The sequence below is a fragment of the Mus caroli genome, unplaced genomic scaffold (genome assembly GCF_978045245.1).
Source record: "Mus caroli unplaced genomic scaffold, Mus_caroli_1 scaffold_11, whole genome shotgun sequence".
Classification (NCBI taxonomy): domain Eukaryota; kingdom Metazoa; phylum Chordata; class Mammalia; order Rodentia; family Muridae; genus Mus; species Mus caroli.
Window position 1 is genome coordinate 56,608,397 of NW_028227266.1, and position 14,171 is coordinate 56,622,567.

Genomic DNA, 14,171 nt, shown 5'->3' on the forward strand with positions numbered 1-14,171 from the left:
CCTCCCGAGAGGAAGTGAGAGAGGGCTGGGCGGGTCTAGGGGCGGAGAGGCTGGTTCTGTAGTCTCCCTTCCAAAGTTAAGAGAAAGACTAGGGAGCTATGGAAGTAACTCTGGTAGAGCCAGAAAGGTTAACCAAACAAGCAAGTAAACAAGCCCGGCATGCGGGCACGGCTCATTAACAGAACAAGGAAAGATCCTGCCACGTACGCAGCATGCACACCAGGAGAGAAACAGAGCTGACTGACAGGCATTTCCCGGTCTGTGAGCTATTCGACTCATTCCACAGCTATATGTCTTTCTAGTTAAAAGCCAGGTAGAGAAATAAACTCCTCTTTGAGAGAGTGCACCAAGTGCACCCTAGTGGAGACTTCGACTCAGTACTGGGATGGGTTTGCCTGGAAAGGCATCCCTCAGCTGAGAATGAATGGAGCATGAGATAGAAAATGACCAGGGATTCAGTGTTGCTCAGACATTTTAAAGAGAGACAAACACTTGGAAAGAAGTGGAGGTCTGAAACAGGAGAGCCAGTTTGGGAAGTAGGGCCATTTTCAGATTTCAGATGGGGCTCCTGCGAAGTGATACCAGAGAAGATGAGATGAATCATAAGGTGAGAAATGGGCCAATTCTACATATGATCTGAGAGTTGGTGAAGGGTTTCTTACAACGTGTCAGCTGCGTCTCTTGAATGACCTTGAGGCAGGTGGCCTATGAGAAGTAACTGTGGGACACAGAGTTTGTTCTGAGTCAGTGGAAGGACCGTGGTGACAGAACAGTGTTGAATAGGTCTGATGAATGTGCATCCTACAGAGGTAGACAACAGGGAGGCAAGGGGAGAGCTGGCCAGCAGTGGTGAAGAGAACAAGAGATACAAAGTTAGCTTTTTGACCAAAAAAAAGCAATCCAGAAACTAGTGGGTGAGGAAAACACACACCTGCAGACACTCTCATTGGCCAGTGCCTTTAGCTTCTAACTTCAGTCTGTTCCCACCCACTTTTCTGGCCCCTGTGTGCCTATTCTCTGTTCCTATGTGAAACTGATTAGAAGGGATGGTAACAGGTCTCTGCTTTTTTAAACTTAGAGTTGGGGTGAGATGGGTTCTAAAGGGAGACCCAACATCCTGGAGACTGTGGAGGCCATACATCTAAGCTGACCAGTATCCCTTGGCCTTTAAAATTACTCCATCAAGAGCTGGAGAGATGGCTCAGTGGTTAAGAGCACTGACTGTTCTTCCTGAGATCCTGAGTTCAATTCCCAGAGTGGCTCACAACCATCTGTAATAGAATCTGATTCCCTCTTCTGGTGTGTCTGAAAACAGCTACAGTGTACTCATATAAATATATTGATTAAATATTTTTAAAAATTAGGCCATCAAGCTAAGATCAGTTATATTGTGTACAAATATTTGTGTTTTCTCTCCTTAATTTTTTTGTTATGTGATGTAACACCTATTAATAGACTGTCAATGGTTATCATATTGAAGTCTGAGATACTAAAAGAATGTTTCTAGGGGGCTGGAGAGATGGTTCAGTGGTTAAGAGCACTGACTGCTCTTCCAGAGGTCCTGAGCTCAATTCCCAGCAACCACATGGTGGCTACAACCATCTGTAATGGGATCTGATGCCCTCTTCTGGTGTGTCTGAAGACACTGTATGAAGTACACTGACATTGACAGTGTACTCACATACATGAAATAAATTAATTAATTAAAAAAAAAAAGAATGTCCCTCAAGGGACATTGTCATCTACTCTAAATTTTTTGTTTGCTTGTTTGTTTTTTCTTTTTTTGTTTTTGTTTTTTTTTTTTTTTTTTTTTGGTTTTTTTTTTTTTTTTTTTTTTTTGGTTTTTCGAGACAGGGTTTCTCTGTGTAGCCCTGGCTGTCCTGGAACTCACTTTGTAGACCAGGCTGGCCTCGAACTCAGAAATCCGCCTGCCTCTGCCTCCCGAGTGCTGGGATTAAAGGCGTGCGCCACCACGCCCGGCTTTTTTTTTTTTTTTTTTTTTTTTTTTTTTTTTTTTTGGTTTTTCGAGACAGGGTTTCTCTGTATAGCCCTGGCTGTCCTGGAAGTCACTCTGTAGACCAGGCTGGCCTCAAACTCAGAAATCCGCCTGCCTCTGTTTCCTGAGTGCTGGAATTAAAGGCGTGCGCCACCACGCCCGGCATCTACTCTAAATTTACAATGCATTTGCAGTTGTATGAGGGATAGTTTTATCTGGTTAGGTGTAATTATAACATGGTTAAATATATAATGTATTTGCAACTGTATGTCAGATAGTTATATCATGTTTAGGTATTATTATGATTTGCTTAATGTTTTCACTTGGAAATTGATAAGAAGATATGATTGTGTGTCAAGTTGGCAAGGGGTGGACTTGTATGGCAATTCTGGGTTGTCAACTTGACTACATTTGAAATTAATTAAAACCCCACTCCCAGTACCAACTCATCTTACGGTTTTTATTGCTGTGACAAAACACCATGAGTAAAGAGCAAGTTGGGTAGGAAAGGCTTTATTTTGCTTACATTTCCATATGGTGGTCCATCAATGAGGGAAGCCAGGACTCAAACAGGGCAGGAACCTGGATGCAGGAGCTGCTGCAAAGGCCATGGAGGATGCTGCTTATGGTTTGCTCAGCCTGCTTTCTTAATGAACCCAGGACCAGAAGCCCAGGGTTGGCCCCTTGGCCCCACCCACAATGGAATGGGCCCTGCAACATCAATCATAAATTAGGAAAATGTTCTTCAGGCTTGCCTACAGCGCAACCATTTTCTCAACTGGAGATCCCTCTTTTCAGATTATTCTAGCTTGTGTCAAGTTGACATAAAATTAGCCAGCCTAGCAGTCATAGGCAGGGGAACTTAGAAATGAGCTATGGCAGGGATCCGGGGAGGCAAGACTGGGAAAGATTCGTCTTTTCTTGCTTTGTAAAATGGCCTCCTGCCAGCCTCCCAGCATCCTACTGGGGTATATTTTCTACCTTCATTTGGGCTTTCTGAAGCCACGGAAAGACAAAGTTACCTCAAGTGCCTGGATCAAGGAGTCTCATGTAATGCTGTGCTGCTGCAGCAGCCACCACCACCACCATCCATCCACTGCCAGGATTCCTGGGGTGTCTGCATGTGAAATTTTTCTTTTATACCAAAGTTGGGGCCTTCTGACTTCAACTTGTCCACAGTGACTTGGATCTGCCATCATTAAGCAAATAAGAAAAGGACTCTGTCCGGCAGGCTCTGTTTTCTTGGCTGTGGGGAAACAAGCAAACAAAAAATACCAGTTTGCTGACCACACCAGAAGAAATCCTACATCTGGATAAGCACACCCATAACTCATAAGTGTGTTGAGTTTGGAGGAGTGGTTTGAGGCCAAAAACATTTCTCTGCTTCTGGAGAAAACGCTCCTGCAATGCTCCTTTAAAGCCAAACTTCCTTGCCTCCTCTCCTAAGGCCAGGTAGGAGGTGGTCAGGAAGCCTCAACCTTAGAACCAAGGCCACATCCCCAAACTGTGCTCCCGCCGTTCGGTCCTCCCAGCGCAGGGGGTGCTGTGGGGCGGCGGGCATGGACCCGGCCTGATTCCTGATCCTACTCAGCCACTGTTGTTAGTGGCGGGAGTGAAGCCGGAAGCAGTGGGAACGAGGAGGGGCGGAACTGCCACAGGCTGGGCAGGGCAGTCTCCCAGCAGAGGATCGGGGCGTGTCCCGGTTAGAAGTCATGCTTGGAAGGTCTGGCTACCGGGCACTGCCCTTAGGGGATTTTGATCGTTTCCAGCAGTCGAGCTTCGGCTTTCTGGGTTCGCAGAAGGGCTGCTTGTCCCCAGAGCCGGGCGGCGTGGGGCCGGGGGCCGGTGAGTGGCTACCCAGCACCGCGGACGGAGGGGCTAGTCAGTAACCCCAAGACCTGTACTCTCTGCTTCTAGGAGGAAGGAGAGTGAAGGGGATAGGATATGAAGAGGGTGCCAGACAAGGTGTGGGGATGCTACCACCGATTTGTTCTCCCTACGGCACCAGCTGTAGCTTTGGAAGCCGCGCAGCCCCATCTTCCCGAATCTTACCCCCCCTCCCCCGAATCTTAGCCCATTCCGTTACTATTTCCAGGATAGCCCATCATGCTTAGAAAGAAAACAGCCCTAGGCAGAGGGAGCCATATAACCCACAAGGCATCTGTAGAGAAATGGAAAAAGAGTCGCCCTAGGGTAGCAGCGCAGGGAGCAGGAGTCTCTTGTGTCCTGGTGAAGATGCACAGAACAGAAAGCTGGGCCTGCAAGCTGCCTGGCTTATTTGCTTTGGCTTCCTCTCTCCAAAGCCTGACTGACCTTGGAGTATTCGGGTCCTCTGTTGTTCTTGTGTATTGACGGTGCATTGAAAGCTTTGGCAATACTGAATGAATCCTCCATTTTCTGCCCGTTCTTTTTGTTGTTGTTTGTTTGTTTTTGTTTTTCGAGACAAGGTTTCTCTGTATAGCCCTGGCTGTCCTGGAACTCACTTTGTAGACCAGGCTGGCCTTGAACTCAGAAATCCACCTGCCTCTGCCTCCCAAGTGCTGGGATTAAAGGCATGTGCCACCACGCCCGGCTCTTCTGCCCCGTCCTTTGGATTCCTCCTTTCCTGAAGAGGTCAGGAATTAGTTTATGACTTAGACTGCCCTGCAGGCAGGGGCTTCTTGAAGGATTGAACAGACGTCTCTTGTCACCTTCCTGTCTAGGGCTGGGGAGGAGAGAGCAGATAGCAAGCTCGCCCCCAGATTCTGTGCCTGTTTGCTCAACACCCATTCAGTATTCTTAGTTCTTCCCTCCAAAGGGCTTGAATTGAAGTACACTATAGAGATAGATAGATAGATAGATAGAGATATAGTTCTTTCAGGGTATTAAAGTGGGAATAAATACTAAACTAGCACTTTAGTCCCACTGTGACTGTCACTTGTGAGCATTAGTTTTATCCTTAGTAGCTGAAGCCTTTTCTCTGTAATGACCCCTTGAAAGCATACTTGTGGTGTGGCCAGTAGAATGTGTTAACACCACCAGTGTCCGCTCCACCCAGCATGAGTGCTCTCTATTCCAGGTTTGGGTGGGCGGTACACATTAGGCAAGGGCTTGTTGGTCCGTGCTATGTCCAGCAATGAGATCGAATGGATCGTGTTCTCAGATTCTGTGGCTCTCACCTGGGAGAGAAAAGTCTTGTGTAGGGTGTTGTATGGGTTATGATGGAGGTCCCTAACTCGCTCTGGGGAGCTTTGGGGGCAGAACACAGGCAAAACATACACATGGCCCACTGTACTCTAGGACACTGTGCCTGAAATTGTCCTGCCAGGCCCAGCTGGTGTTCTGTGGTTGCTTCTGCTCTTTTGCCCCCAGATGCACCGGAGAGCTGGCCCTCCTGTCTCTGTCATGGCCTCGTCAGTGTCCTGGGGTTCTTGCTGCTGCTGCTCACCTTCCCCATTTCTGGCTGGTTTGCTCTGAAGGTAGGGCTGGCTGGATGCTGTTGGGGAGCGGGGAGGCACAATGAAGGTGTTGTTAGGTGGATTCCTCGTATTTGGCCTCTAACTGCTATCACACCTCTAGGAAATAGGTGAGGCAAGGGTTGTTCATTTTATAATGGCTCATCCTGGTTGTCAGCTTGACATTCCTGTGAAGAGGGAACCTCAACTAAGGGATTGCTCAGTCCTGTGGCCACATTTTTGGGGCATTTTGATTGCTTGATTAGTATAAGAGGGCCTACCCCCCACCCCCTGTGGTGCAGTTCCTAGAGAGTTGGGCCTGAGCTAGCTGAGCAAATGCACAGGTGGTGCAGGTCGGGGTGGGGGTGGGGTGGGGTGGGGTGGTGGTGAGAGGTTGGGGGGTGGCACTAATCGTCCTTCTTGTGGTCTCCTTCTTGTGGTCTCTGCTTCACTTCTGCCCCCAGTTTCCTGCTTGAGTTTCTGCTTTAGTTTCTTCCCTCAGTGATAGCCTGTAACCTAGATGCCAAATAAACTCTTTTCTCCCCAAGTTTCTTTTGATCAAGATGTTTCTCCCAGCAACATGAGAAACTAGGGCAGTAACCATCCTTCAGATGGATAAACTGAAGCCCAGCCTGAACCAACGGCATAAGGAGCAGAAATTGTTTTCTTGGTCCTGGAATCTGGACATATATATTCCTTTGCAAAATCATCCTCCCTTTGGCTCAGGTCCAATCAAAAGAAAAGCACCCAGCATACCCAGCAAGCACGGAATAATGAAACTCAGGTCTTGCTTTGCATAACGGTTGCTTAATAGGTAAGGGCGAGAGATACAGATGTAGTTGAACAACACATCTGACTGCTCCAGGGTAGGTGAAGCCCAGGCAGGCTTTGCCCTTTGCATAGCCCTAGGCAGTGAAGTCCCTAGAAAGCCTCTGTGTTTGTGAGTCTAGAAGGGAGCACTGAGGTGAAGCCAGGTCCTACCGCTACAGAGCCACTGAAACAAATGTCCTGTGTCCACGGGTGTGAGCCCTGGCCCCTCTTATCAAGGAGATCCAGGGATCTGAAAGTAGTGAAACCTCAGGGCATTCGTTAGAGCAGCCTAGCCTTTTCCTCAGCTAATCCAAGAGCAAACAGCTCTGTTGAATGAGTCATATGTAGCTTCAGGCCCCAGAGGTGAAGTTTCCCTGATCAAGTCAGTACTTGTGGGGACTAAGACATGGCTGGCCCATCACTGAGCTGTCTTCAGATCATGCCCCTTTCACTGACGGGCAAGTCTGTCTCTGAGCTTGGTGTCTCTCATCTAAGCACAGCTAAGTGTGTTAGTGTTCTTGTCACTGAGAATTTAGAGAGTAAGCTTGATCTGGCTCTCGGCTTCACGAGTGTCAGCCTTTGGTGGCTTGAGCCAGTGTGTTCCATCAGAGCATCAGAGTGGTAAGGGTATACCACAGGAAGTCCTTCACCTCATGGCAGAGGAAAAAGAAAATAGGAAGTGGCCTGGGTTGACTTCTGGCCTACACTGCACACACCCACTGAAGAGCATTTGACTGGCTGAGTGGAGAGGGCAGACCTGGCTAATGACATCAGCCAGCCAAGGCTGACCACTTCCAAACCCTTCCCTTTGCCGTCCTGACCAGATTGTGCCCACCTATGAGAGGATGATTGTGTTTCGACTGGGCCGGATCCGTAACCCCCAGGGGCCTGGCATGGTTCTTCTCCTGCCCTTTATTGACTCCTTCCAGAGGGTGGATCTGAGGACCCGAGCCTTCAACGTTCCTCCTTGCAAGGTGAGAGGCTTCTCAGCTGCGCTGCACAAAAGAAATGAGGCCTGCACATGGTGAACTGTGGGCAGACCAGGGCTTTGACCTATACCTGACTCTGCCTTCTTGGAGGTAACATTTTGCATTTGAGGAGCTGACTGACGGGCTGGGGTGGGGGGGCAAGGTGAATAGTCTGGGTGCGTACGACCTCCCAGTAGCCTCCAGCCCTCTTAATGTTATCTCTATCATGGTCTTCTGAAACAGCTGGCCTCTAAGGATGGGGCTGTGCTGTCTGTGGGAGCTGATGTCCAGTTCCGCATCTGGGACCCAGTGCTATCCGTGATGGCTGTGAAGGACCTGAACACAGCTACTCGCATGACAGCCCACAACGCCATGACCAAGGCCCTACTCAGAAGGCCACTGCAGGAGATCCAGATGGAGAAGCTCAAGATCGGTGACCAGCTCCTGGTAGGTGGCTTCTCACAAGCTGGGGCCCAGGGTCTGGCAGCAGGGCCTGGCTCTCTCTGCCAGGTCTCTTTGAATGAGGGCCAGAATAAGCTGGGCCTTGGCTCACTACATCTCAACACTGTAATCACCTGAAAAGAATCTAGGTGAGACCCCAAGTTGAGGAACAGAGGATGGCCTGGGTCATGCACATTTTGAGCATGTGTCCTGAAAAGAAATGCTCTAGTGGAAACTCCTGGGTGGCTGCCTCTGACTGCTCTTTTTTTACACTTCACTGCTGCTGCGATCACGGCCCTGGGCCTTGAGCCCTCCACAGTTTCTGTTCTGGTGGGTGGCAGGAACAGAGCCCTCTGCGTACAGCCAAATGCTTGGTATTCCTGTACATATGGTTCTATTGGCTTTTCTTCTTCTTCTTCTTCTTCTTCTTCTTCTTCTTCTTCTTCTTCTTCTTCTTCTTCTTCTTCTTCTTCTCCTCCTCCTCCTCCTCCTCCTCCTCCTCCTCCTCCTCCTCCTCCTTCTTCTTCTTCTTTTTCTTCTTCTTCTCCTTGTTTGGAACATAACAGAGACATGGGAACATTTGAGTCTTTTTCCTGTCCCTGCTCTGTGTATGAGAAATTAGGTACACTGGAACTCATCTTTCCTGTGTGCTACACATGTGGTGGTATGTCCCGCCCATATCCAGCTTGTGTTCTGTTTGCTGCATAGCCTAGCATTTATCCCCACCTGCAGCGAGCACCCGCACTGAGCAGGGTTCAGCCCTAGCAGTGCTCCTCATAGCACAGTGGTTGTTTTGTTTTGTTGTTTTGTGGCAATGGCAGTTGGGGATGGAACCCCAGGCTGTGAGCATTCTAGATTCTATCAGTGAGCCCTCTGGTCCCAGGCTGGTGATTTATGGCTTATGGAGTCCCCGTTCCTGCCCAGCGGCAGCTCAGCTTCCCATTTTCATTGTGAGAGGGCCCAAATTTGTCATTTTAGTAGAGGAGGGGGACCGAGGCTCAGAAATTATTCCACTTTGTTCTGAGAACCATTAATGGTAAAGGACAGTGCTGGGCCAGAACCCAACATTGGCTCCTACCTTTAATCCAGTGTTAGCCAGTACAAGCTCAGGTAAGACGGTGCTACCAAATTTCCTTCACACAAGCACAGCCCGTTTTAACTCATCTTTAGGAAGATAAGATGCGCCAGGCAGTGGTGGTGCACGCCTTTAATCCCAGCACTTGGGAGGCAGAGGGAGGCGGATTTCTGAGTTCGAGGCCAGCCTGGTCTACAGAGTGAGTTCCAGGACAGCCAGGGCTACAGAGAGAAACCCTGCCTCAGATTCCCCCTCCACACCACCCCCCAAAAAAGGAAGATAAAATGGATCTTACATGAAGTTGTGTTGCTTTGGTGTGAAACGGTCAGTGAGGAGAAAGTCCATCTAGGCTGTGAGAGTCACCAGGGTCCGTTGCCAGGATGAGTTGGCTCCTGGTCCAATAGAGCAGAAAGGAAATCTCGGAAGCTGTATTCTATTTTATATTCTCAGGGCTTGAGCATCCCTAGCAGGCAATTCCCTCTTCCTCCCCAGTTGCATTCCAACCTATAGCTTTTCGGCCCCCCACTGCTCCTCTGTGGGCTCCCCAGCCCTTGTTCTGTGCTCTGCCTTACTTCTTCACTGTCAGAAGAGACTCCAGGCAGAGCCTTCATACCCTCTGCATCTCTATTTAACTGCGCTTCCTGCTTCCCTCCTGGGGGCTCTTCCCTGTGCCTTTGCCATGCTGCCCTGCCTGGTCCACCTCTCCCCCAGGGATCCCAAGGAATCTCTCTACCTCCTCACTCAAGCACTCACCCCTTCTCCTCTATCTTCCAGAAGGTTCTGGCCATCTCCCTCCAACATATGAGGTAGCTCTGCTGTCACCACAGTGTCCCCCATCTGGTCTGAGCAGTGGGTGTTTCTCAGCCTCTCCCTTACTTCAGTCTAGTGACAACATTCTACTTTGGCTCTCTCTGCCCCCTCCCTCCCTCCCAACCCTGCTTTGTCCAGGTTTGCCCTCCAGTCTCCAGGTTTCTGTCATTGGCCTTCCTATTTTTTGACAATCCCCTGCCTCGGGAGAGTTCAGTCCAGGGCACTCATCAATACTGCTCTAGTCTGGTGCTTATATACCCTGCTCCCCTCTATCCTTTGGAAACTTAGTAAATCGTCTTTACTAAACCCCGACAGTTTTAAAATAACTGTTCCCCTTCCCTGTCCACCCCTGTGTGTCCTCTCCAGGTGAATATCTAGGAGCCCATGCCAGGAGCCTGTCTTCCTCCACCCCTGTCCCATGCATACCCATGGCACAGCCTGTTGTTCCCTTCTCCCGTGACTTTTACAAGAATTTTCAAGGCAGGCCTCCCTTGCTGCATCTGCCTCACCACACCCCCTCTGTCCTCTGCCCTCTGCCCAGTCCCTCCTCACTTCTTGCCTGCAGTGTGAGACCATTCCTCTGCTCCCAGCCTTCTCCAACACAGTCTCTACACAGCAGCCAGCAGGATCTCTCTCCAAAAAGGGAGTCTGCTTGGTTGGTCACCACCATGTCTATAGACTCCCCACTGGGGTCCCTTGTTAGAATAAACCCAGCTGAGCAGGAAGAGGCTCCCCGGAACCCTCAGTTCTCCCCAGTGCCCCAATCCATACTTGAGAATCTAAGTAGAACGTTCTAGAGCCTACTGTCTGGCATTTGCTGCGAAGGTTCCATTTCCTTCTAATTAAGAGTTCCCCACTCGGGAGGCAGAGGCACACTCGGGAGGCAGAGGCAGGCGGATTTCTGAGTTCGAGGCCAGCCTGGTCTACAAAGTGAGTTCCAGGACAGCCAGGGCTACACAGAGAAACCCTGTCTCGAAAAACCAAAAAAAAAAAAAAGAGTTCCCACCTCCCTCCCTGACCCTGCACTCACCTGGCCAAATGGTCAGCGCTTCTTGCTGAATCCTCAGCCGGAAGCTTCTCCAGCATGGATATGGGACCTCCGTGTCCATGTGTGGCTGCAGTGAATTGTCCGGAGAAGATGTTCAGGGGGGGTGCTCTCCCCTCTTCCCTCACTGCCCTCAGCTGGAGATCAATGACGTGACCAGAGCTTGGGGACTGGAGGTCGACCGTGTAGAGCTGGCAGTAGAGGCTGTGCTGCAGCCACCGCAAGACAGCCTGACTGTGCCCAGCCTGGACAGCACCCTCCAACAGCTGGCCCTCCACTTGCTAGGGGGAAGTATGAACTCAGCGGTCGGACGTATTCCATCCCCAGGGCCAGGTAAGGAGTGTGGCTTGCTCTTTTCTTCCAGTCCCTTTGGCTTAGCTGATACAGTCTATCCCATGCCTAGAGCTGACCAGAGTGAGGGCTTAGAGCTTAGAGAAGAGCCCAAGAGTGCAAGTGTGTAGAGGCCCTAGGTCGCCTCTGTGAGAAGAAGCCACAGTCTTGGAAGGGTAGCTGGAAGGAGGGCTGTGTGTTCAACATGGGTTTGGGCTGTTTGCTGGGAATCAAGAGGCAGCTTCTTAGGAGAAGGCAATTTCACAGAGGATGAAGGGCTGTAAGAAGAAACTTCACAAAGGGATGGAGTGATCCCGACCTCATGCAGAGCACTGACCTATTCTCTGTCACCCCCACCCACCCCACTCCCAACCCTGTTGGCCTCCTGTGTAGACACCTTGGAAATGATAAATGAAGTGGAACCTCCTGCCTCTCTTGCTGGGGCCGGGACTGAGCCCAGCCCGAAGCAGCCCGTGGCTGAGGGGCTCCTCACAGCCCTGCAACCCTTCCTGTCAGAGGCACTGGTCAACCAGGTTGGGGCCTGCTACCAGTTCAATGTCATCTTGCCCAGTGGCACCCAGAGTATCTACTTCCTGGACCTTACTACAGGTGTGGCTGTCCTCTCTGTCTTTCCCTTCCCTTCCCTTCCCTTCCCTTCCCTTCCCTTCCCTTCCCTTCCCTTCCCTTCCCTTCCCTTCCCTTCCCTTCCCTTCCCTTCCCTTCCCACTCAGGTTGCTTGTGCCCTCCCCCATGGTCTTTTTTTTTTTTAAGATTTATTTATTATTATATCTAAGTACAGTGTAGCTGTCTTCAGATGCACCAGAAGAGGACATCAGATCTCATTACGGATGGTTGTGAGCCACCATGTGGTTGCTGGGATTTGAACTCAGGATCTTCGGAAGAGTAGCAGGTGCTCTTAACCACTGAGCCATCTCTCCAGCCCCACTATGGTCTTTTATTAACCACGGAGCCATCTTTCCAGTCCCACTATGGTCTTTTAAAGACTGTCCCCTGCTCCTGACAACTGTTTGGAACGATGAACTCATAATGACAAGCTGGACTCTGTTTTCCCTGGGATCAGCAAGACAGCTCAGTTTGATAGCCAGGAGCCCTCATATATATAGCAGGACCTGTCACATGCTGGGCTCTGCCCTGAGCACTCTACCTACTTGCCAGTGTGAACCTGTAAGGCAGGCCTAATAACTTTGTCATTCATAAATTTGCAAACAGAAGCAACAAGCAGTGGCAGTCAGTTAGGCTTAAAGCCACTATAACCTGGCCCACCTTTACTGTGCGGGGGCACACTTGCGCGTGCGTGCGTGTGTGCGTGCGTGCGTGCGTGCGTGCGTGCGTGCGTGTGTGTGTGTGTGTGTGTGTGTGTGTGTGTTAAGTCTAGCCCACATCCCCAGCTCTAGAACTTGAACTCTCCAGCACTTGCTACTGTTAGTGGGATGTGCACCCCTCCCCTCCCTACATAGCATCCCCTACTGATGCTGACGCCGCCTCTCAACAGGACAAGGCCGAGTGGGACATGGAGAGCCTGATGGCATCCCTGACGTGGTGGTGGAGATGGCTGAAGCAGACTTGCAGGCCTTGTTGAGCAAGGAACTTCGGCCCTTGGGGGCCTACATGAGTGGGCGGCTGAAGGTGAAGGGTGACCTGGCCGTGGTCATGAAGCTGGAGGCTGTACTCAAGGCCTTAAAGTAGCCGTGTTGGTTGTCCATCAGACACCTAGCCCTGAACCTGGTGCCAAGCCCGAGAAGCCTCTTGGAATAGGAGGCGTTGGTTTGGGCCATGGAAAACTGAGGCCTGAAGATGTTTCAGGCCCAACAAGGAGCCCAGGAAGCTGGGAGACATCTACTGCTGGTCACAGCTGAGTCAGGTGTACCACCCCTTAGCCTGTGGTAGTTCTCTGGACAGGCCTTTACTCGCTCAATCCCCAACAAATGCTTAGTGCTGAGTCGGAACACAGAGTGAAGACAGAGAGCCTGGCCTGCCATACCCAACTGATAACCTGACCAGAGAGACAAGAAGCACAGAAGCAGTCTGAATGGCAGCCATGTGAAGGATCACAGCACATGGATCATGGTTCTGACATTCAGGGAGATAAGAGGGGAGGGAAGGTGAGGGAGGGTGGCCCTCAAGAAAGGGTTACTGTAGCGGATCCAGGCAGCCCTGCCTTCCTTTTGGCAAGCCAGAACAGGCTGGGTGGGGAGGGCATGTTATAGAACAATTTGCTTTTCTTATGGGTCTGCTCCTGAAGACACCGGGTCTTATCCTCTGGCTCCATCCTGCATGTTTAAGGAGCTGGGCTCAGGGCAGCATGTGGGAGAGCCCTGCTGTTCCGTGCTTATAGAGGTTTGGAGCCTCCAACAAATAAATGTGGCGTTCACGGTGTGGAATGGAGAAGTGCAGCTGGCTATGGGGTATGGTGGGCCATGGAGGGTCTGCAAGGCACCGTGCCCAGCCAAGGGCCAACGTTAGAGGCTGGCACAGACCCTCAGAGCATGCAGAGCTCTTTCTCTGGGGTGTCTTACAGCCCTAGAAGTCAGGGTGAGGTAGCTGTGGGCTGCTCTATGCTTCTTTTTATAGTGGGGGAACATATTTTCCAGGGAAGTAGGGCATGACTACAAATACTAACTTACTGAAGAGTAAGGTGAGGGGGCTCTTAACGTGTGCAAGAGAGGAATCAGAACCACTGTGAGCAAGCAGCTTCTGCTCTCGGATATATTGCTTCTCAGATGAGAAGAGAGATACAGCTGGAGGCCTGAGGCTGGGCTCAGCTGGCTTCTGCTCCACCTATAGACCCCAACTCAAGGCTAGGAAGTGAATCTCCCATCCCAGAGAGGCTTGTACAGAAAATCCAAACCAACTGGCAAGCCCATAGTCCTCGGCTTGTATTCTGCTTTCTTCAGGACCCTTTTACTGGTACCAGGCCTATAGTGTGTTCCTTTGTCTTTTCTGATGCCAGGTACTGACTCATATTGCTGTAGCCTGGGTACTTCCTTCAGGGCCAGTATGGGCCCCACGATGGTTTGGTGGATTGGTTGGCACCCTTTCATGTTATTATACATGTCTTAGTCAGGGCTTCTTTTTTTTTTTTTAAAGATTTATTTATTTATTATATGTAAGTACAGTGTAGCTGTCTTCAGACACTCCAGAAGAGGGCATCAGATTTCGTTACGGATGGTTGTGAGCCACCATGTGGTTGCTGGGATTTGAACTCGGGACCTTCAGAAGAGCAGTCAGCGCTCTTAACCAC

At 50.4% G+C, this 14,171-nt stretch overlaps 1 protein-coding gene across 4 annotated transcripts; it reads left to right on the plus strand.

The window, feature by feature from the left end:
- The first annotated feature begins 79 nt into the window (after positions 1-79).
- Positions 80-13,330, plus strand: Stoml1 (stomatin like 1). Of its 4 annotated transcripts, none has more exons than XM_085844670.1 (7): positions 80-607; positions 5,348-5,454; positions 7,065-7,214; positions 7,452-7,655; positions 10,717-10,912; positions 11,303-11,518; positions 12,423-13,330. In XM_085844670.1, exons 3-7 carry the CDS (start codon positions 7,086-7,088, stop codon positions 12,614-12,616), a joined length of 939 nt encoding a protein of 312 aa, XP_085700796.1. In that variant the 5' UTR covers positions 80-607; positions 5,348-5,454; positions 7,065-7,085; the 3' UTR covers positions 12,617-13,330. The 4 variants fall into 4 exon arrangements, with proteins under 4 accessions (XP_085700796.1, XP_085700795.1, XP_085700794.1 ...); XM_085844669.1 differs by lacking the exon at positions 80-607 and adding an exon at positions 3,604-3,719; XM_085844668.1 differs by lacking the exon at positions 80-607 and adding an exon at positions 3,609-3,841.
- The last annotated feature ends 841 nt before the right edge of the window (positions 13,331-14,171 follow it).

What these genes read in the sequence shown, in the direction of transcription:
- Stoml1 (XM_085844668.1), top strand. Translation starts at nt 3,709, where the DNA reads ATGCTTGGAAGGTCTGGCTACCGGGCACTGCCCTTAGGGGATTTTGAT. An exon ending in CTGGCTGGTTTGCTCTGAAG is followed by an intron (nt 5,455 to 7,064) that starts GTAGGGCTGGCT and finishes CGTCCTGACCAG; the next exon opens with ATTGTGCCCACCTATGAGAG. An exon ending in CTTCCTGGACCTTACTACAG is followed by an intron (nt 11,519 to 12,422) that starts GTGTGGCTGTCC and finishes GCCTCTCAACAG; the next exon opens with GACAAGGCCGAGTGGGACAT.